The sequence below is a fragment of the Culex quinquefasciatus genome, chromosome 2 (assembly GCF_015732765.1).
Source record: "Culex quinquefasciatus strain JHB chromosome 2, VPISU_Cqui_1.0_pri_paternal, whole genome shotgun sequence".
In the NCBI taxonomy this organism is placed as follows: domain Eukaryota; kingdom Metazoa; phylum Arthropoda; class Insecta; order Diptera; family Culicidae; genus Culex; species Culex quinquefasciatus.
The window spans coordinates 63,259,394-63,282,252 of record NC_051862.1 but is presented as its reverse complement, the minus strand read 5'-3'; the positions used below and the strand labels follow the sequence as shown (position 1 = coordinate 63,282,252).

At 34.7% G+C, this 22,859-nt stretch overlaps 1 protein-coding gene across 1 annotated transcript in view; it reads right to left on the bottom strand.

Moving 5' to 3' along the window:
• Window positions 1-2,928: 2,928 nt before the first annotated feature.
• The window catches only part of LOC6044628 (protein O-mannosyl-transferase TMTC1), a 181,108-nt gene continuing 161,177 nt past the window's right edge, over window positions 2,929-22,859 (bottom strand). The window contains exons 10-13 of the mRNA XM_038256541.1: window positions 15,302-15,501; window positions 11,310-11,445; window positions 4,122-4,350; window positions 2,929-3,500 (exon numbers count right to left, since the gene is read on the bottom strand). Coding sequence (XP_038112469.1) covers window positions 3,162-3,500; window positions 4,122-4,350; window positions 11,310-11,445; window positions 15,302-15,501 — 904 coding nt within the window. The 3' untranslated portion in view covers window positions 2,929-3,161. The remainder of the gene's footprint in view (window positions 3,501-4,121; window positions 4,351-11,309; window positions 11,446-15,301; window positions 15,502-22,859) is intronic.

Genomic DNA, 22,859 nt, shown 5'->3' with positions numbered 1-22,859 from the left:
TTCCTTTCGGCTTTGCTGTTTGGTTGTGTTGTGATTTAATTTAGTTTGTTTGTTTTCTGTTTGTCGTTTTGTTTTAAGCTGTACAATTTTCAGAATGTTTTTTGATTTGATGTAAGTCAACATATTGATGGAATATTTGTTTGCTATATAGATTAAATTGTTTTAAAATTTCGCAAATGGCATTACAGAACTAAATCTTTTTTGTGAAATAAACTTAAAACAAATAAGTTGAATCTAATGGCTTACTTCAATGAAACAACAAAAGAACGAATTGGTATTATTTTCCTCTAAACATTTAAATTTCAAATACCTAACTTCTTTGTTTCATGTTAATTTTTCAAACGTGCACAAATTTGACTGAAGCACTAATACATATTGTTTATAGAATAATGTTTATTTTCAAAACATGCTTGAGCTCAGCCTTTTTTTAATAACACTTTTAACGTAAATATTTGAAAGAAGAGAAAAACTGTCTAACTTTTTCACAAAATATGTTTTTTAAAGAAAATGCGAAAAACTCACAGAAATAATAGAAAAAGTAATTAATGAATTTTACAGAATATATTTTTTTTAAATGCAATCGATTCTCACAGAAATTTTCAATGAACTGCTTTGCTTGAAGAATAGAAAAGTTTACAAAATGTGATAGAAGCTACAATAAATAATACAAAAAAATCAGATTTTTTTTTTAAATTGCCCGTGTCTTAACAAATGAGAAGTGTTAAAAAATTACGTCAAAGAAAAAATTGCTGTGTAAGAATTTAATAAGTCGTTACAATTTGAGTTGGAAGAATCCTTACTTTTATAAAGCTTTTCATGACAAAAATGAACGAATAAAAAACATGTTTGATTTCAACAAAATTACACAAAACATTTCAAAAAAACTATTTATGTTTGAAGAAAACGAAACACTTTCACAAATTGTATTGAAACAAAAATAAATAAAATAATTCTCTTAAATGATAATGAAATATGTTTTGATTCAAACATTTTATTTCCATAAGAGTTTTTTTTTTGTAAAAACATAAATTTTCAAAAAAATACCCTTTATTTTCGAAAATACCCTAATTTTTATAATTAATTTGAAAAATTTAAAATTTTCTTGTACAATATTAAAATTTTCACAAAATACTGTTTTTTTGTAACTTTTAAAATTTCCTTGATTTGCAAAATGGGTAAACATTTATTGCATTATCACATTTTTAATTTGATTTGTGAAGTATTTTGTTTAAATTTAATTTCATTTGAAAATTTGCAATATGGATATCAAAAGCGAAGTTTGGTAAGCATTTTGACTTTATAAAAGTTTTTTTAAACTAAAATTTACACATATTACCATCTAAACATATTAAAAAACTTTCATTTTTTATAATTTGCAACATGGATGTCAATCTTATAAAAATGTTGCAGGGATTTTCACTAAATAATAGCATTTTTTTAATATACTCAAATTGTCAATAAATTTTATACTTTGAATTCCGTATTTTTAATTAGAATTAAACAGTTTTAAAATAAATATGGTATTTTCTGAAACTTTTAGTACTTTTCAAAAAAAAAAAACTTTAATGGAGTGAAAATTCATGAAACATTTCGCATCTTACACCCATTTTTTTTTTAAATTATGAAAATTTCAGTATTTTCGGAAAATACGGTATTTTGTGATAATTATGAGCAGTTAACAAATAACTCTGATTAAGTAAAAATACGTAGTAAATTTCACATAACTAGAACCCAAATTTAGAATTTTTTTTTTTTTTTTAGCAAAAATACAATAATTTGTGATAAATGTTTTTGTAGTATTTGAAATATTAACAATCAAGTAAGTGAAAATGCATGCAAAATTTTGCTTTGTTTCAACCCATATTGCAAAGAATGAAAATTTGAGATATTTTTTTAAATACGGTATTTCGTGAAAGTTTGAGTATTCAACAAAAAAATCCTAATAAAGTAAAAATGCAAATAAAATTTGACTACTTCAAAATTAATTTTTAAACATCTCATTTTAATACAAGTGTTGAATTTTGGCTTTAAATTTCTATATTTTTTTTATTTTTACAAAAAAAGATAACTTGATTTCTGATTTTTATATTGCATTTTAAAATCAACAAAATATTCAAAATCATTATTATTATTTCGTTCTGTTTTGTCAATGCTAAATGCTCAAATGGAAAAATCTTTAAAAAAATGAAAGTATTTAGCGAAAAATGACGATAAAAGAATGTGTAAATGAAATAAAACTAAAACTAAGAAGATTTAAGTTACTCGCAAATGAAATCCCGCATGCAGAATCAATAAAACAGGTCGAATTCAATTTGTTTTAAATGTTTTCCTTTTCAACCCAATTTCATTTTCGAAATTCCAAAAAGGAGAAAAAAAAACATATTTTTTTGACGTGGTGGGTTTTTAAAATAAAATGTAACACATTTGAAGGGGCGTTCACTTTTTCTAAATTACTTTTTCAAAACAACTAATGCGCCATGGGTTTCCTATGTACATAGGACCTTTTGAAAAAGTAAGCGAGATTTGATAAGTTCCTTGCATTTAAATTTTAATTTGTTTGGTAAATCTGGTACACTTCTGAAGAAAAAGTTTAGAATTGTAAAATATTGTGTAACGTAATGTTTGAGTGAACCCTTTAAAATAAAAATACGATTTCAAATCATTTACTAAACACCATGGATTTGGCGGTCTCTATTGCAAGTTTTCCTACTCGGGGCGTTCGAAAGGCTTGAATGGTGAGACAATCCAAATTGGGATGTGAATTGGGTATATTCAAAAAATATTTATGATGAATGTTTCGAAAAAATATAAAATATTTGGCAATTCAAATAACTACTCATTCGCTATATTTAACTGTTAAGATCAGAGGCCTTAGTTAAAATTAATTTTCCGGTTAATGTTGACTCACATTAAGTCAAATCACATTTGTAATTTAAAATTAAGATTCCTTAGTATATTTCGTTTTCAGCTTAATTCTACCTTCAAAAGTTTAATACTTACATCGTTTCTTGCCTTTCTGGCTACACTGCTTCGTTTGAAATAAAATTCCCGAAAAAAATTGCTTCTCAGTTTATCCGAAGTATTTCCCCTCTTCCTTTATAAAACATCCAAATAATGTCCCTCCCTGTCCTAGCAGATCACCCTAGCCGCCGTCCACCGTGTTAGAGCTTGTCCAGCAGGTTGGACACCAGCAGTGGTGCCAGCCCCTCGGAATTCGGTCCCAACTGCCCCTCCGGTGGTCCTTTCGTCTTGTGGCGTGTTTTGGGCCACTTTTTGTGCTTTCCCGAGGAGGAACTCTTCGTCGTTTTCGATTTCGAGGAGGTCGGGGTCGACGCTTGGGAGGGCTTGGGGACTATCTTACAGGCCTTGAGCGATCCGGGGAGGTGCTCGGACCGGTTGCAGTGCGGGCTGCGCAGGATTCGTATGCTAATGTCCGGCTCGACGCCGGAGCTGGTCGTTTGGCTGGCGAGGGAGGAGTCCACAGTGGAGGAGCAGGATATCTGGAAAGGAGAAGAAATTTAAATTTTAAGGAGCAATTCCTCAAAAAGAACTTAAACAAAAAAACGAGTATTTCAAATTGATTAATTTCGGTCATGTTCCGGGCTCGTTCCAAAAGATACAAATCCAATCAACGCAATTGAATTTCGCATCGAAAGAGTTACGACAAGTCGAGGAAGCGCGAAGAGCGTATGTACTTCAATTCACTTTAGCTTCATTGGCGCGTTTCCTTGGTCGTGGCTGAGAGAAGAGATTTTCATTTTATTATTCCATACTCGGTGCCATGAATCACTCACGAGAAGTCGATCGCAGACTGACTGCGTCTTGTCTCGCTGCTGAGTGGGTGGCGGTGGGGTGGTGATAGTAAATCATTCAGTTACCCACCCACCACGAGTAGAATGACAATTGGGAAGTTGGAGAAGTTTCAGCGAAAAGGGAGTTTTTTTTATCGATTGCTTTGAAATTTTCGCAATTGTTAAAAAAATGATAACTGTTACAATTAGCAATTAAAATATATATTTTAAAAATTGATTTTTAACCCTGTTTTCCCAAAAATACAGCATGGCGCCACTCTGAAAAGTAAACGAAACCCCACGAATAAAAAACAAATCACGGTCACTTACGCAATCTTTTCCGGAGCCGGCAACTGGGGCGTTCCCATCCTTCGAAGATCCTGCCGAACTACTGTACGAACTACCCACGCTGCTTCCCCCAGCAGTACTGCTACTGCTGCTCCCGGTGTCGTATATCATTGCTCGGTTCCTCAGCTCGTGCTTTATGCTCCAATCACGGAGATAGATATCGGTCTGTATCGGAATGCCACCGCTCGATAAGCGCACTATGAATTGCCATCTGGGGGAAAGAAGTGGAAGAAGAACAGAAGAGAATAAGCAATTTTATCGGTTTGGCACATCACTACTATTGCTACTGGGAAGATGACTCTTCTCGATGTATATGTTGGAAGAACCTGGATTAGGATTGTTTTATTGAGAACATGCGATACAGAAAATCGTTTTGCATTGTACCTAAGTTGGACCTAGAACCAAATTTAATGATTTCAGAAGAATTCGATGAGTACTGAGCAAATGTTTCTTGTTCATTTTTTTTTAAATGTGTTAAACAAAAAAACATTCCTTTCCAAAGATTCACAGAAGTCGTGTCTTCACTCTACAACAGATTCAACGACACGTACACGGCAAAATAACTTCATGCTTCGTAATCTTAGCAATTCGATATTTCTTGGAAAACTTTTGTCCGCATTTCCGGAGTTTGAATGCTTCCGGTTGCTGCTGCTGTTAGTTACAGAACTGGCAAGCAGAGGAGCACGACGGTGCAACCGAGCTTGACGATCTGCATCTGCTCCATCTTGAGAATGATTTTTCTGCTGATATTCTGCGAAAAAGTAATTCGTGAAGTTACAGCACAATGTTGTCAAATCGACGTGATCAATGATCATGCTATCTTGTCGCGCACACCTTTTTACGTTCAGATATCAAAGCATACAATAACAAATAACTACCTTTTCTCAAACTGACCGTTTTGTAAATTTTTCCGAAATTAGGTTGAAACTGGTTACCAGAGTCCAGAGTTAGAATCAAAGTATAAACAGTATACCTTCATGCACATGTGACAAAACGGCATCCACTGAAATTCCCTTTGGCAAGAAGTCAAACTGGCGTGTAAAGATAGCACACCCAAGTAACAGTTTTTTCCAGGAGTTCTACAAGAGCTCTTCAAGATAGCTACAGCATAGCAGTTTGGACCGCGGTAGGATAAAACTCTCTTCAAGTACTCTTCCAAACTCCTGAAGAAGTTTAGGAGAGAATTTTATCCTACCGCGGTCCAAACTGCTATGCTGTAGCTATCTTGAAGAGCTCTTGTAGAACTCCTGGGAAAAAATGTTACTTGGGGCATTCTGATGGAACAAACACTGCATATAAAAAATTGCACAAGGTTTTTACGTTTTTCATTAAATATCTAAGCATTAAAATCTAGTTTTTAATGTCGTTGAACTGCCGCACAAATCAAGTCCGTCCCATATGTAAATTCGCCAATTTTGAGTTAACGATGCATTTTGGTTCAAAATCATGTGAGCTATCAGAAAAACCAATAAAATTTTGCAGTTTATTCCAGAAAACCGTAGCAAATTCTAACTTTACATGAAATCCTAACACGTAGCCTTATGGGTGGGACAAATTTGACTTTTTTTCGTTTTTCTCGGCTTGCTGTGTAAAACATGGGCAATGAAGGTCAAACGGTGATGCAAAATGGCGTTCTCAACCAAAATTGCATGTGCGCCAAGATAGCACAATCACGATGAAAACGATAAGGTGCCATCCAGGATGAGATTTTTGATGATCGATTTTTTCATGAGAACTTCGTAGACCCATCTTCGTGTATACTTATCGACTCAGAATTGAAATTTGAACAAATGTTTTTGTGTGTATGTGTGTGTGTGTGCGTGTATGTATGTATGTGAACAACAGACTAGCTCATGTTTCTCGGCACTGGCTGAACCGATTTGACCCATTCGACTTGGTTTAGAGTCCCATAGATCGAGTTTTATACAAATTGAAGTTTCAATAAGTACCGTCGGTGGGGGTGACTATGGGTCAAAAAACGATACACCACTCGTAATTTCTTAATAACAAAAACAATTTTAATAAAATCATAAATCTTTTAACGCAGAATTATTCTTAGATGGTTTACTAACATTTTCCCAAAATATGGTGGAATTTGATGAACTCTACGTTAAATGCCAATCGTTTGAAAATAGATCCAATCTTACCCCTTAGAGGGGGTGACATTGGGTCAAATGAAAGTAAAATTAAGCTCAAATATACGGCATGGCAAAAACAATTCATCAAACAGTGTTTCTTGTTCGAGGGAATCGTATTGATATGCTACAATGTTTAAAGTAGAGATTTTCAAACATTTAGGTACTTTTCGAGCAATTCCAGCAAAAATATTAAAAAGTTTATTTTTCCAGACGAAATTTTTGGCCAAAAACGTACCTCAACTTTAGACAGCTACCGAAATGACAGGATTTGATGTAGGAACGAGATTTTTTTCAGCTGAGCAGTTCTCTAGGATTTCGGTCATTCGATTTTTTTGTATTTTTTAATCCGACTGAAACTTTTTTGGTGCTTTCCGTATGCCCAAAGAAGCCATTTTGCATCATTAGTTTGTCCATATAATTTTCCATACAAATTTGGCAGCTGTCCATACAAAAATGATGTATGAAAATTCAAAAATCTGTATCTTTTGAAGGAATTTTTTGATCGATTTGATGTCTTCGGCAAAGTTGTAGGTATGGATACGGACTACACTGGAAAAAAATAATACACGGTAAAAAAAAATTGGTGATTTTTTTATTTAACTTTTTAACACTAAAACTTGATTTGCAAAAAAACACTATTTTTATTTTTTTTTTTATTTTTTGATATGTTTTAGAGGACATAAAATGCCAACTTTTCAGAAAATTCCAGGTTGTGCAAAAAATCATTGACCGAGTTATGAATTTTTTAATCAATACTGATTTTTTCAAAAAATCGAAATTTTGGTCGCAAAAATTTTTCAACTTCATTTTTCGATGTAAAATTGAATTTGCAATCAAAAAGTACTAATTCAATGTCAAATTCAAATTCAATCAAAGGGCGAGATAGGACGCCGTCTTTTTTTAGACGATGACTCAGCACTTTTCCACTCTTGCACTTAAAAAAAAACCAGATGGCAGCACGATGTAACGCCACGTCCCTATTATCACGCCTGCATATTCATGTCCAGAATACAACTGCTCTTCTCTCTGTATTGATACTCTCAGCGCCAAACATAGCCGAATACTTTTTTTTTGTGTATACTCTCGCGTTCGACATTCTTCTTTTCTCTCTCATTCCCGCTTTCACGATCATCGCACCGCAACAACGTTCCGCCACAAAAGCCGTCACAAAACCAATTTGCAAGCGAAGTTTTACGGAACGTCATGCGTGGTCGGCTCCTTATCTCCGTCTCGCGATTTTTGCCTTCCTCACCTTACTGAGGAAAGGCTATAAAATCACTCGAAAAATGAACTTTTTAGTTAGTCCTCCTAGACCTACCGTCAATTATACATATCGACTCAGAATGACCAGCTGAGCAAATGTCTGTGTGTTTGGCTGTATGTAGACATGTGTACCGAATCAATGTCACTGGAATACCTCATCACTGACCGAGCCGATTTTGACCGTATTGGCCTCATTCGATTCGTCTTGGGGTCCAATAAGTCCCTATTTAAATTTAAACGATTTGGTCAAGCACATCAAAAGTTATGCTTAAAAAACTGCTGCATATAAATTTTACAATTTGCAAAGAGGGTGCTTTTTGCATGGACACCTGCCATATTATATATTTTTAGAAAGGTTCTGAAATGACCTTTCTTGTGGATTAAGAATTTTCAAGATCTGACTTATCTATTTAAAATTACAAGCAATTTAAAAAATGCTCTGAACTTAAATAACCTCAATCTATTTCCCCACGGCGGTGTATGTATAATCTTGACAAAAAATCTGTAGGAGGTCTGCTTTTTTTTTTACTCATCACTTATTTTAAATAGGACCTCTTTGGTGCTGCGATCACGTTAGGGGCGATGAGAGGAAGGCACCAACCACCTAAAGGTGGATTAAGTAACGTTTTTATTATAGTTTTCGGAAAGATTAAGAGACTCGGCGGTGAGAGTGCATAGTCGAGGAAAAGGGGAGGAGTAATAGAGAGAGATCACGAGACTCAAGAAGAGATCTCACAAGCTATCGTGACGATTGCTATACTCTGTGATGTTTTTGGTGCAGAGATAATCTAATGATAGCTTTTTATCACTCATTTGCAACAATGATTTTGAGCATGATTGAACCAGTTAAAAGTATTAGATATTTTGTTGAATTTTGATGTATTCTATTGGAATATTATTCATTAAACAACAGTCTTTTCGAGTTCCTAGGGGTCAAAAAACGATACACCTTTGACGTCATCCATAAGGTATGTCACGCTCTAGGGGGGAGGGGGGGGGTTGTCGCAAGTGTGACAAACTGTGACATGGGGAGAGGGGGGGTACGTGAGACTGTGACGTCACGCTAGACTATTGAGCATGAGCATGAGCATGAGCATGAGCATGGTTGACTGCCAATAAGCTGCTACTCCGTTATTGACAGATCAGCTGAAGTTAAACAATGAATCAAAAATGATCAGTGGGAGCCAACCATCCGTTCACTGTTTAACCTCTGAAGATCCCTACTTTATTAGTCAATACCGGCGCCCTCCCAAGAAGCCTGCAGTTCAACGAAAGGGAGGAATGTTAGTCCGATAGTTGAAGTTGCAGACTCATCAAGCACACAGTTTTTCGCTATATACTTGTTGATACCGCATGAGACCGTTGAATCCACAGCATCTCCTTCAAGCATCACGTGATCATTATTTTTTGGGTTAGTAGGATAAGGTATTGGCTTTTCGATGCCTCCCGAGCTACGATGCTATGGGGAGGACTTTCATAACAGACCCGTCGGCGAGCCTTCCGAGCAACGATGCTATGGGAAGGTCTTTCTAGTTAACACACAAAATCACTCACACACAATATTTTCACTCCACTATTAATTAATCCAAAATGTCAGTGCGTTTTTCGATCATTATATAGAAATGGCTTTTTCACCATAAAAAATAAAACCTTATTCGAAAAAAAAAATATACACAATTTACCCGACGTCGTGCCTTCCGATCAACGATGATATAGGAAGGGCTTTGAAAATCACAAAACAATTAATTAAGATCACAAAAAACACCAATTACTCAACGAAAAACACGCTCAAGCTAAAAATAATTCAGTAAGGCATGCTATTATTCGATTACAACAATCACTCACCCCATACGAACAGCGACACAAAAGCACACCAAAAAAATTAACCTGCATAATCACGACATCGCATCCCCACTTCCAGCGTACCAATCACTGTGACGTCACGCTAGACTATTTCTTAAATACTGAAAATTCAGTCTTAAAATATAGATAAAAAAAAGTTTAATGTTTGATACACTATACTCATAAATCAAACACGATTCAAGGCTTTTAAAAACAGAGTTTTTGATGATAGATGTAATTTGATTAAATCATCAGATCTTAAAAAATTAAAACTATTGATGGTGATATCTATCACTACAACATTCAACAAAATAAAAAAATCAAAACACAACCTGTAAAAATTAAAAACTTTCTCGATTGAACTCCGAATATAAAAATAATCCATTTAATAAATAATGCTTAAATTGTACAAAATTAAACATGTTTGTGGGGGGCGGGTCCGACCAAACGTGCCGTATTTTTCGAGGGGGGTCGGAGCCAGCGTGACACTTTGTCCAAAGTGTGACATAGGGGGGAGGGGGGGGGGTTAATTTTGTCCGATTTTAGCGTGTCATACTTTATAGATGACGCCTTTCGTAATTTCTTAGTAACAAAAACAATTTAAATAACATCGGAAATCTTTTAACGTAGAATTATTCATAGATATTGATTTGGTTGTAATCACCGTGGAATTTTTAATTGGTTAAATTCGCTTGGTTCTGTTCGGTGACAAGGAAAACACTATTTTCTTTTCTTGCGACGTTTCGACCTACTATTCTTCGGTCATCTTCAGACGCCTAAAACATAAACATTTATTTTTCTGGTCAATTCAAAGTTACAAAAAGCTCACAAAACACAACTTACACCGAACAGAACCAAGCGAATTTAACCAATTTAATTATTCATAGATAGTTTACTAATTTTTATCCAACATATTTTTTGAAAAAGCGAAAACAGTTGAAATTGTGGTGAGACTTTTCTTTCTTCAACTCGCATTTTTCAAGTTGATGTCCATAATTAAACGTCTCAGTTTCGTCAAGGTATGATAAATGTGGGCTATCTGAACACGCTTTAATCGATCAATTCTTGCCAATAAATAGAATTGAAAATCACGGGTAAAAATGCTATGGAACCAACATGGTATGGTACCCCACCTGACGCATGTGATTGCGCATGGCTGCTTCAGTTGATTAAATGGCATTAATAACCGAAATTTTCAATTTTATTTATTGGCAAGAAATTAACCAAAAAACAGTTCTGTCAATTGGAGCGTGTTCAGGGAGCCCGAATGTATTTCAACGCATAAATATCTGGAAAGGAAGAGTTAAACACATGCGTGTAAAGGAGATTTTACATTCTGTGCTATAAATGTTTGGATTGTTGCAATATTTAATGAGATTAATTTTGAAAAATAAAGTTGTTATGCTGTGGTGTTGGATAACGAAGTACATGTTAGTTTTGTTTAATTTGATTAACTTTCAACAGTATAATTTTAATTATTAGCAATTTTCATTCCTGGAACAACAACAACGAAAACATCCAACCCACTAGTTAGGTTGGAAAACTAATGAATCAAATAAATTTAGCAACATGCCTTGCTGATCGATGTTCGTGTTCCAGTCTCTGTCCAGCTCCAGGATTAGCACTGAAACCCCAATCAATAGGCTCATTAAACTAAATACAGCAATAGAAACTGCCTGAATGCCCCGTAGTAATTGATATTACCCAGGTGAGTCCTGTGCATCCATTGCATCACTGCCCTGTACTTCCTTTCGATTGAAAGGATAAATTGTTGCAAATTATGTAACACATCACAATCTCTGAATAACACCCCCCACCCACTGACTGACAACAATGGATATTCATAAGGAGACGACGACAGCAAAAGGTCGCCATAATTACGCCCTCCAATGGGCATTGCATCTTACTGCGTAGGGATGGGACTCACCTTAGTACGAGCTGGTGGAGACGTCCATGCTGGCCGAGCCTTCGCAGCACCCGGCACGCTCCGATAAGGGACAGTTGATGCGTGGGCAGCACCTGCAGGCCCTCCTGGTACTGGGTGACGGCTTCCAGCAATAAATCTGTAATTAGTTTTGAGCGAAGGGAAGGTTTGATTTTGATTAAAGTCAGAATTAGTTGGAGGTGGTGAAGCGTGAGGTGTGTTAATACGTTTTGACACTATACATCGTATATTACATCGTGTCAAATCTATTACTCGAGCACACATGCACACATTTCCTTTTGCTCTTTCGTCTAAATTTAATCAGAAGTGTCGAGAAACCTCATGCATATCCAGATGTAATGAAAATGCTTCACAGACCGCGAACCCTTTGCATGGAATCGATTGAAATCGAATGCAGCAGAAATTGTACAAAATCTAATTATCTCCAGCATCCACGACTAGTCCCCAAAATTCCAGTGCCCCTTAATTGTCACAACCACAACTCTGCTCTCGGTTCTTGCCAACTCAACTACATGTAGTCAGAGTGGTGGGAAACGGCGTCCGGACTTCCAGGTGCAAGATAATGTCCATTTCCATGTCATTCAAATTCCAGTAATGACTTCCGGTTATCCGCACGAACCCCGCGTGGTTCGTCGGAATAGATCGATCCTGGACCTGCAGCTTCCAACCCTGCTGACAGGTAACCAACTCGATGTTTTATACTTACGGGGAGGGGAAGAAGGGATAAAGTTACTGAACCAAGCTCGATGAGGAGCTGGAGCGAAGGAGGTGAAATCTGTAATCTATTCCGAAGAATTTCAATTTGTTAACAACTGCCAGAACCATCAATTTCAATATATTTTTTTTTTCATGGTAAGCTCATTTTAGTTCACTCTAGTGATTCCTTGTGGTGACAACTTGTGATTTTTGGATTAGTAAATTAGTAAATTCAATCATAAGTGAAAACATAATTTGATAAATTTCATCAATATTTCAAAATGTGACAAAAATTGGAAATTAATTACAGTTTGCTTAGCGGATTTAGACCAATTATATTTTTTCTTTATAAAAATAATTGATCAAACTATAATTTCAAAAATCGATTACGATTCAATTCTACCCCAAATTAAAAGGAGTAAAAAGGTTTCGATTTCGCATGTTGAAGTAACGAAAATTATATCCTTCAATTTGACAATGGAAAATATTTGGAATATAAATGATTTTTTTTCTTTAACTAAATGTTACTGATTCCTACTACTTAAAATTTTGCGTTTGATTATTGTAAATCTTTTTAAAGATTTTACTAACCCCCCTTCCCTTTACTTTAAATCGGCCCGGAAAATCTTCAAAAATTTAATGGAAATTTAAGTGCAATCAGCAGAAATCAATTTAATATTATCATTTTTAGCATGTTCGGGTTTATTAAAAAATGTTTGAATTTTTGTAAATTTTCGATGAACAATATCTCAAAAAAAATCGTTGATTTTTTTCAGCAAATCTTCCTTTTATGTATAATGCATTTTCCAACAATTTTCAAATTAATATGTTGAAACTCAAGGCCTGAGTCAAGGGCCACAAACTTGGTTAAATAATTGCATCAGCTTCATATTTACCCCTAAAACTGGTTGCCCAATCTATTAGCTAGTAATTAGATTAATAATATAATGGTTCGAATTGTTTAAAAAAAATTAAAACGAAGACAAACATTTTAAAAGGGCGTAATAATTAATTTTTGGCCTTTTTGAAATGTTAGTCTTGATTTAAAATTTTTGAAAATATTATTTTCGAAAAGATTGAAAAATTTTACTAATGTTTCATATTTCAACATTGTAAATCGGACCATTATTTGCTGAGATATCGACATTAGAAAATGGTGGGTTGTTTGGGTGAGACTTAGAAAACATCAATTCTCCTGTTTTTAAACACTTGCATGCCAATATCTCAGCAACTAAGGGTCGTATCAACAAAGTTCAAAAAGGTAATAAATAGAGAATTTTCTCAGCTTTTCAAAAATGTTTTTTTTTCCAAAAGTGGGCAAACATGTGCACTAATTAAAAAAAAAATAACTGCGACTATTTTCAAAAAAATTACCTAAAAATGGATTTAACTTGAAAACGGTGCACTTTACCAATATTTCACTAGAGTACTTTTTGATTGGAAATTTTTACGACCAATATTTCGATATTTTTTTAAATCAGTATTGATTAAAAAAATCATAACTCGGTCAAAGATTTTTTGCGCAACCTGGAAAATTCTGAAAAGTTGGCATTTGATGACCTCTAAAACATATAAAAAAAAAGTGTTTTTTTTTTTGCAAATCAAATTTTAGTGACAAAAAAATAAATAAAAAATCACCAAAAATGTTGTTTACCGTTTATCATTTTTTCCAGTGTAGTCCGTATCCATACCTACAACTTTGCCGAAGACACCAAGCCGATCAAAAAATTCCTTCTAATGATACAGATTTTTGAATTTTCATACATCATTTTTGTATGGACAGCTGCCAAATTTGTATGGAAAAAAATAAGGACAAACTAATGATACAAAATGGCTTCTTTGGGCATACCGAAGGCACCAAAAAAGTTTCAGTCGGATTAAAAAATACAAAAATTAAAATTCTAAAAAATAGACCGATTTCGTAGAGAATTGCTCAGCTTGATTTTTGAAGACGTCCAAAAATTTTAAATTGATTTTTCCTTATTTTCAGGTTTAAAAATAATTGAATTTGAATTGAAAAGATTTTTTTCTTGTATTTATTTTACCTTTAAGCATCACTATTGATATTTTTTTTTGACACTTAAGATAATTTTCGATACATATTTATGTTAAAGAAACTTTTAAAATTGGACATAAGGTTGTATAACCAAAAACGAAACCGGAAATTAATTAAATATAAAAGGTTTATGATATGTTTTCGATATTCAATATCAGAAAATGAATCTATCGTATAAATTTCAAATCGACCTGGGAGAAATATTATTTGTTTTCAAACACTAACTTTTGAAAAGAGCATATTTTTGTATTTTTTAAGATTGTTATCCTTGAAAACTTTTAAATTATTAAGAAAAGTTGTTATAATATTTTTTATGTTTAACCAATTTTGAACTTTGAAAAAATTTTGAGTTTAAAAAAGTATAACTGGAAATTCCTATAAATTTCACGAATTTTTGAATTGCCTAGCTTTTTATGACTTTTAAACATAGAAAAATCATCCAAAAATCTCAAAATGCAATCCGTTTTTCGATTTAGACACTTTTGAATATGAAAATCACTTTAAAAGAGTGTTAAATTATTCCAATGTTTCAACATTTTGCAATCATTGCTAACTTTTTTTAGATTATTTAAGAAAAACTCGTCTACCAAGCTAGTAATATTCATATCATTCCGATAATTCACTCATATTTTGCATCTGTAAAAAAAAATCTTCGATCTGTTAATGTCGGTCCGGATTTTTATAAAGAAATATTTTGCATTTCTTTTAAGCAAGTTAATAATAAAACTTTCTTTTCATACAAATATTTTGATAAATGGAATGCAAATACATATGTACCAAAGTTTTTGACTTGTTCTTTGATACTTTGAATTTATAAATAGAAAAATTAAGACTCCAAAACATTAAATAACTTACTCTGGTTGACTAATTTAATAAAATTGTTAATTTGAAGACAAAAAAATGCTTACAAAAATCAAAGGGAAAAGTTTGCAATTGAAAATGATCATTATATTTATAAAACTGGAAAACAGAAGACTGAAAAGTAATTCGACCGTTCTGAAGAATTTTACAGAATTTTTTAAATCGACTCCTAAAATTCATTTTCTATGGCCAATTTTTTGAAGACCTGTCAGTACAGCCACCAACTCCTTTATACCATCTCCTTAATACCAAAAATCCACTCAGTCTCAAACTCTCGCACACTGCACAAGTCCTCAAAACGTCCGTCATCCATTCGTCGTTCACTCCCGGTTGTGGGCCCGGGAAACCCTCCGATACTTACTCTGTTCCGCCAGCCAGTCGCCGTACTGCCGGCGCAGGTCCACGTCGTACGGGTTCAGCCGGACGACGCGCCGCAGCAGCTGGCCGGCCTGCGGTCCGCTGTATAATTTCACTAATTCCAGGTAAGCCGCGGTGAAAAGTGGCTCCAGCTTGATGCACCGCTCCAGCATCCGGACGGCGTCCGCAGTTCGGTTGGACTTGCTGAAAAGAAAAAAAAAAACAAGAATACAACCAGTAATTAGACGTGTGGCGTGGGAGACAAATTCGTCGAACAGTTTTCGCAGTTTGCCCACTGCGAAGTAAATCGGATCATCGAAAGTATACGGGGGCATGGAACTTCGAAACAAACGTAATGGATTTATACGGGGGGAAACTGACTTTGCTGCTGTATGGGTTCCCGGAATGTTGCTGGTGCTTTTTGAATTTAGTGATGTGTTCTGTGCAGAAAGCTATTACGGCATACTAGAGTGCTCATTTTAGATTATGGAAGCATTTGGAACGAGTTCGTGGAAACAAAATCAGCTTTCAATAGGATTGATTTTGTTTCACAACGTTTTTGCTCATATCAAGTGATTTGTCCACACTAATTAGTTTTCAAAAAGCTCCTAGGTATTTTCCAAGGACATGTGTTGTTAATGCATGTAGAGGTAATGGTCTGTGTCTAATTATTTTCATTTTTAATTGATTGCAAACAAAATGATTCCCTCCTCCACCCTCCACACCCTGTTAATTTTAAAATTTTGTTCACTCTAATGGTTGTTTTTTTCTGACTGGGAGAGCAAAAATATTTTAATTGAGCAATGGTGTAAACGATGCATAAATTTAAATGCAATTTAAATTTTAATCGTTTCCATTTTATTTCCATGATGATTTTTTGTTTGCATTTAAATATCTTTCAAATTATCTATTTGGATAGGGTTAATTCTCTACCAACTCACACGAAATCGAGAAAAGTTGCCCCGACCCCTCTTCGATTCGCGTGAAACTTTGTCCTAAGGGGTAACTTTTGTCCCTGATCACGAATCCGAGGTCCGTTTTTTTATATCTCGTGACGGAGGGGCGGTACGACCCCTTCCATTTTTGAACATGCGAAAAAAGAGGTGTTTTTCAATAATTTGCAGCCTGAAACGGTGATGAGATAGAAATTTGGTGTCAAAGGGACTTTTATGTAAAATTAGACGCCCGATTTGATGTAAGTAAGTAAAGTAAATCTTTCCCAGTTCCTGAGGGGAAAACCCGTGAAGAGTATCGGGGCCGGCATTTACAAAGCGGATTCAGTGGCAGTTTTTCACTCAACTAATGTTAACATGTTTAGGTTAATGTTAACATTCCATAGGTCGCCTCCCTAAGGCAGGGTTGCGAATGAGCGAGCGCTCACGGAAGGAGTGCTCGCTCCAGCTGGAGCGTGAGTTTTTATCAGGTAGCTCGTGCTCGCTCACGCTCACCGGAGCGTTTTGCGCTCACGTGAGCTGGTGAGCCAACGTAGGTAGTTGTTTTTCCCTGTTGAAGCATCTGCCTGTTTGAAACGAAGTTTCTAGAACTATCTCAGCACAGGCAGCAAAAACAAACAAGAAAGTGATCAAACAAACATAAGTAAGCAATGAAATGGATTTAGTCGGCAAACCGAAGTATACGTTCTATTTCAAATTCAGAATTAGCCAAGGGGCAGAATGATTCACACTTGAGTGAGCTAACAAAGAGCTAACTCATTCTTAATGTAAAAAATCATTGACGTGAAGAGATGCACTGATATGTACAAAAAATTTAATTAATTGGCAAATGTTAAATTTTTAGAATCCGGACTCAAATCGGTTTTAAAAATACCAAAAAAAGCAAAAAAAATAAATTTGTGTTAATGGACCTTTAAAAAAACAGCAGTAAGCTTTATTAAACTTATAATCATCTCTCATATTCGGAACATTTTAGAGAATGTCCATATTCAAAAAAAAATCATTTATTGAATCTGTAATTGAATATTTTCAAAGGCTTGGTAGCGGAAGTGTTAAATATAATTTACTTGGGGAAAGAGGAGCCACCCTTTGTGTGGTAAAACAAAACAATGAAAATTTATATTATTTCATTCAAATGTAAAAAAAGAACTGTTTCAACAATTTTATCCTATTTTCTAGAATGAGAAAGAGAAAGATTAACTTTATAAAAAATGATAAACGGAATGACTTATTTTTAATGGTTGCTCATTCTGACCCGCACGTTGGAAAGGTAGCCAACAAACTGTTTAGGTACATAAAACAGTTTAATGTTATATTTTAATCAACTCAGCACATAACATTGAATCGAACTTACCACCGCATAAATTTTCTTGAATTAATTCATTGTTTTGTAAGTTTTTTTAAGGTTTTCAGTCATTTTTGTTTACGCGCTCATACCCTTCACCCAGCAATTGTCTCTGTTTACCTTAACTATTGTTAAGGTAAGGCCGATTAATTCGAAAATATTTATATTTTCAACTCTGACTGTAGGTCTCCAATGATTTGACCCTTGCGAATCCAATTTATTATTCAAAAACATAGTCAATGAAAATAAGCTGTTCTAATTAATATATAAAAAAATGTTCCTAAGTGACGTTTCCACTGACATGCTGCGCCTTAAGCAAACAAACTAACTAGGATTGAAAAACAAAAACTTTCTCAAAAACGAAAAACGATTCGATTCGCGATACTTCCAAAGTGAGCGCTCCGTGAGCGAAAAATGAGCGCGAGCGCGAGCGTGGGACAAACGCGAGCTGAAAAAATCGGAGCAAACGTGAGCGCGGGCAAACGTGAGCTAGCTCGCGCAGCGCTCCTCCTCACGAATGAGCGAAAAGTGAGCGCTCACGAGCGCGTGAGCGCGTGAGGATCGCAACACTGCCCTAAGGTGTCGTGATAAGGTCCAATTTGTGACGATACACTACCTTCCCTTTACTAAGCAATCGAATCCAGAAGGGAAAAGATCACCAGTTGTGTTGGTCCGAGCCGGGATTTGAACCCCGATCTACCGCTTACGAGGCGGAAGCGTTACCACTAGGCTACATGGCTCGGACCGATTTGATGGCGTACTCAGAATTCCGAAAAAACGTATTTTTCATCGAAAAAAACACTAACAAAGTTTTAAAAATTCTCCCATTTTCCGTTACTCGACTGTAAAAAATTTTGGAACATGTCATTTTATGGGAAATTTAATGTTTTTTTCGAATCTACATTGACCCAGAAGGGTAATTTTTTTATATAGAACAAATTTTTTCATTTTAAAATTTCGTGTTTTTCTAACATTGCAGGGTTATTTTTTAGAGTGTAACAATTTTCAACAAAGTTGTAGAGCAGACAATTACAAAAAATTTGATATATAAACATAAGGGGTTTGCTTATAAACATCACGAGTTATCGCGATTTTACGAAAAAAAAGTTTTGAAAAAGTTATTTTTTGCGTTTCTCTTTGTTTTGTCGTCCGTGTCTGTCGCGGGTGACCATGAACGGCCATGATCGATGACGACCAACTTTTTCAAAACTTTTTTTTCGTAAAATCGTGATAGCTCGTGATGTTTATAAGCAAACCCCTTATGCCTATATATCAAAATTTTTGTCATTGTCTGCTCTACAATTTTGTAGAACATTGTTACACTCTATAAAATAACCCTGCAAAGTTAGAAAAAACCCGAAATTTTAAAATGAAAACTTTTGTTCTAAATGAAAAAATGACCCTTCTGGGTCAATGGAGATTCGAAAAGTACATTAAATTTCCCATAAAATGACATGTTCCAAATTTTTTTACAGTCGAGTAACGGAAAATAAGAGAATTTTTAAAACTTTGTTGTTGTTTTTTTCGATGAAAAATATGTTTTTTTCGGAATTCTGAGTACGCCATCAAATCGGGAGTCTAATCTTACATAAAAGTCCCTTTGACACCAAATTTCTATCTCATCACCGTTTCAGGCTGCAAATTATTGAAAAACACCTCTTTTTTCGCATGTTCAAAAATGGAAGGGGTCGTACCGCCCCTCCGTCACGAGGTATCAAAAAACGGACCTCGGATTCGTGATCAGGGACAAAAGTTACCCCTTAGGACAAAGTTTCACGCAAATCGAAGAGGGGTCGGGGCAACTGCTGTGTGAGTTGGCGGAGAATTACCCATAGGCTAACCAATACTTAAATTATTTGACTATTTTCTGAGTAAAACTAAAATAAGCTGATAAAGGTTATTAAATTTTAAACTATGAAAACCAAAATTTAATTAGTAAACTAAAAAGTATCAGAAAATATTACTTCTCAGGAACTTCAGTAATGCTACAATCATAAGAAAAAATCCTGTTGATCGTATTTTGCACTTTAAAAAATTAATGATGTCTTATACCTGAGTTATGTTTCAAAAGGACACTTTATTAATGTTCGGACCGATTACAAAGTTCAACCTTATCCGACGACACTCGGTAATAGAAGAGGAAGATCTCCGGGAGATTTTCTTTATCGAACCTGACTGCTATAATTTTAAGAAAATTATTATCTAAGTTACGAAAGGTCCATTTTGGGAAGTTCAGTTGTTCAAAACGAAATGAATGTGTTGTTGGCTGAAAATTCTCCCAGAGTCCTCACACCTGAGTTACTAGCGTTTTGCTGACCGTATGATTTTTGTTGTTCGTTTGTTTGCTGGCAATATTGATGACGTCGATAATTTTTTTGGGCGACAAGTATCGTAATTGCTCCCTTATCAAGAAAGGATTGTCTTGATCTGTATCGAAAATTTCCAAAAGCGATAACAGAACCAAACGAATCAAAGCGAATTCTGATATAGCACAGATTTTTTTTTATACCACATTTACAGTTCTACTTGGTGTTCGTTTTTGCAATCCAGTGTTACACTCCTTCTGAGATCGGATTTACGATTGATTGTAATTTGGATTTACGTAATTCTGCATTACATCAGATTTGTTATTATCTTTGTGTAATTTTGAATCACAATAAATTTAAGTTCATAAAACCATATTTTTTAAGCATTATGGGTAATTCTCCGCCAACTCACACAGCAGTTGCCCCAACCCCTCTTCGATTTGCGTGAAACTTTGTCCTATAGGGTAACTTTTGTCCCTGATCACGAATCCGATGTCCGTTTTTTGATATCTCGTGACGGAGGGGCGGTACGACCCCTTTCATTTTGAACATGCTAAAAGAGGTGTTTTTCAATAATTTGCAGCCTGAAACGGTGATGAAATAGAAATTTGGTGCCAAAGGGAATTTTAAGTAAAATTGGACGCCAAATTTGATGGCGTACTCAAAATTCCGAAAAAAAACTTGAAAATGTTATAAAAACTCTGCCATTTTCCGTTTCTCGACTGTAAAAAATGTTGAAACATGTCATTTTAAGAGAAATTTAATGTACTTTTCGAATCTACATTGACCTAGAAGGGTTATTTTTTCATTTAGAACAAAATTTTTCATTTTAAAATTTTGTGTTTTTTCTAACTTTGCAGGGATATTTTTTAGAGTGTAACAATGTTCTACAAAGTTGTAGAGCAGACAATTATAAAAAAAATGATATAGAAACATAAGGAGTTTGCTTATAAACATCACGAGTTATCGCGATTTTACGAAAAAAAAGTTTTGAAAAAGTTGGTCGTCGTTGATCATGGCCGTTCATGGTCACCCGCGACAGACACGGACGACGAAACAAAGAGAAACGCAAAAAGTAACTTTTTCAAAACTTTTTTTAGTAAAATCGCGATAACTCTCGATGTTTATGAACAAACCCCTTATGTTTATATATCAAAATTTGTGTAATTGTCTGTTCTACAACTTTGTAAAACATTGTTATACTCGAAAAAATAACCCTGCAAAGTTAAAAAACAAGAAGTTTTAAAATTAAAAATGTTGTTCTAAGTGAAAAATGACCCTTCTGGGTCAATGTACATTCGAAAAGTACATTAAATTTCCCTTAAAATGACGTTTTCCAAAAAAATTATAGTTGAGTAACGGAAAATGGCAGAGTTTTTAAAACTTTTTTAAGAGTTTTTTCAATGAAAAATACGTTTTTTCGGAATTTTGAGAACGCCTTCAAATCGAGCGTCCAATATTACATAAAAGTCTCTTTGAAACCAAATTTCAAAAGTTACCGCTTAGGACAAAGTTTCACGCATATCAAAGAGAGGTCGGAGCAACTTTTCCCGATTTCGTGTAAGTTGGTAGAGAATTCGTTTCTGAGATACAGCTTCACATTTAATTCGAATCGTTGAAAATTAGTTTTGTTAGTCTTAGCTAATAAGCCTTAAATTTACAATTAATGATATTTCAAAAGCTCTTGGTTTGATTAAAAATGTTAAAATTTTTGTTTCTTTCCATGTTCCTAATTTTATTTCTTTCCATGTGCCTATTTCTCCGAAAGTTCTTATCATAACCTAAAACTTTCCCATAGACATCAAATCGATTAGAAAATTACTTCAAAAGATACAGAATTTCAAAAATGTATGAATGTTGTATGTATGTTGTATGAACAGCCTCCAAAATTTCATGGAGTTTGGCATGGAAAAAAAATTATGTAAAATAAGTCCACAAGTTAGTTTCATCCATGTAAGTTTCATCCAAATCAAATAATACTAAGAAAATTATTTTGTTGGAAAGGAGAACTACTCAAATGCTTTAATTAATGTACATTTTTTTTATTTTGTCGATTTCTCTGAAATCAAAAAAACATTCTCACAACCTTTAAAGTAAACAAAGTTTTTTAAAATAGATATCTATTCTCAAGATTTGAATTCCCCGATTCAAATATCCAACGCTCTCTCCTTCCTCATTAAAAAACCTTCATGCGTTGATTGCAGCTCGCTTCGTTCATCCCAACTGCAAGAGTTGCTTGCTCCATCAATACCCAATTTGCAGCGCATATCACGTTACAACTTCGCACAATGTTGCCTTAATTCCGGGTCCTGCGAGGAGAAGCTAAAGTAGCGCACTACTTTGCAACACGCTCTAGCTTTCAGCTCCAGCTAGTAACATCAGCACTAGTTTGATTTATGAGCGATGAAAATCTACCATCTACCGTCATCTGGTCACCATTGTGGGATGATGGGTTTTTTTTTACGAAACATTTATTTTTTTCACATAATAATTCGAAATAATTTAGTGAAATTGTTTAAGATGGAAATTTTGAATTAACGAGTTCACAGAGAATTGCGACCATCTCGCAGCTTCCTCACTGATGACGGAGAAAAAAAACCGGCCCCATCCATAATAAAGCTGATGTTGACGTAGGACTACCCTGAAAAGCGCGCGGGCGTTGTTAGTTGAGCATTTGGAGAGTGAACAAGAAAAAAAATAAAAAGCTCCAGAATAAAGTGCAACCCAGTGCAGAATTGCGGAGCAGTCAAGTGAGCTGCTGCAGCAGTAAGTTTATGTTGCACGTAAAGTGGATATAAGCATAAAGTTTCAACTGGTATTTGGAGAAGTTCGTTCGAAGCAGGCAGGCAGGCAGCTGCCAGAGAATAAGCTTAGAACAACCGACAAAGTTAAATAACGAAAGAGCTTTGCAACACACTTCCCGGTTCCTGGAGTTTGAGGTTTCAACTTCAATCATAA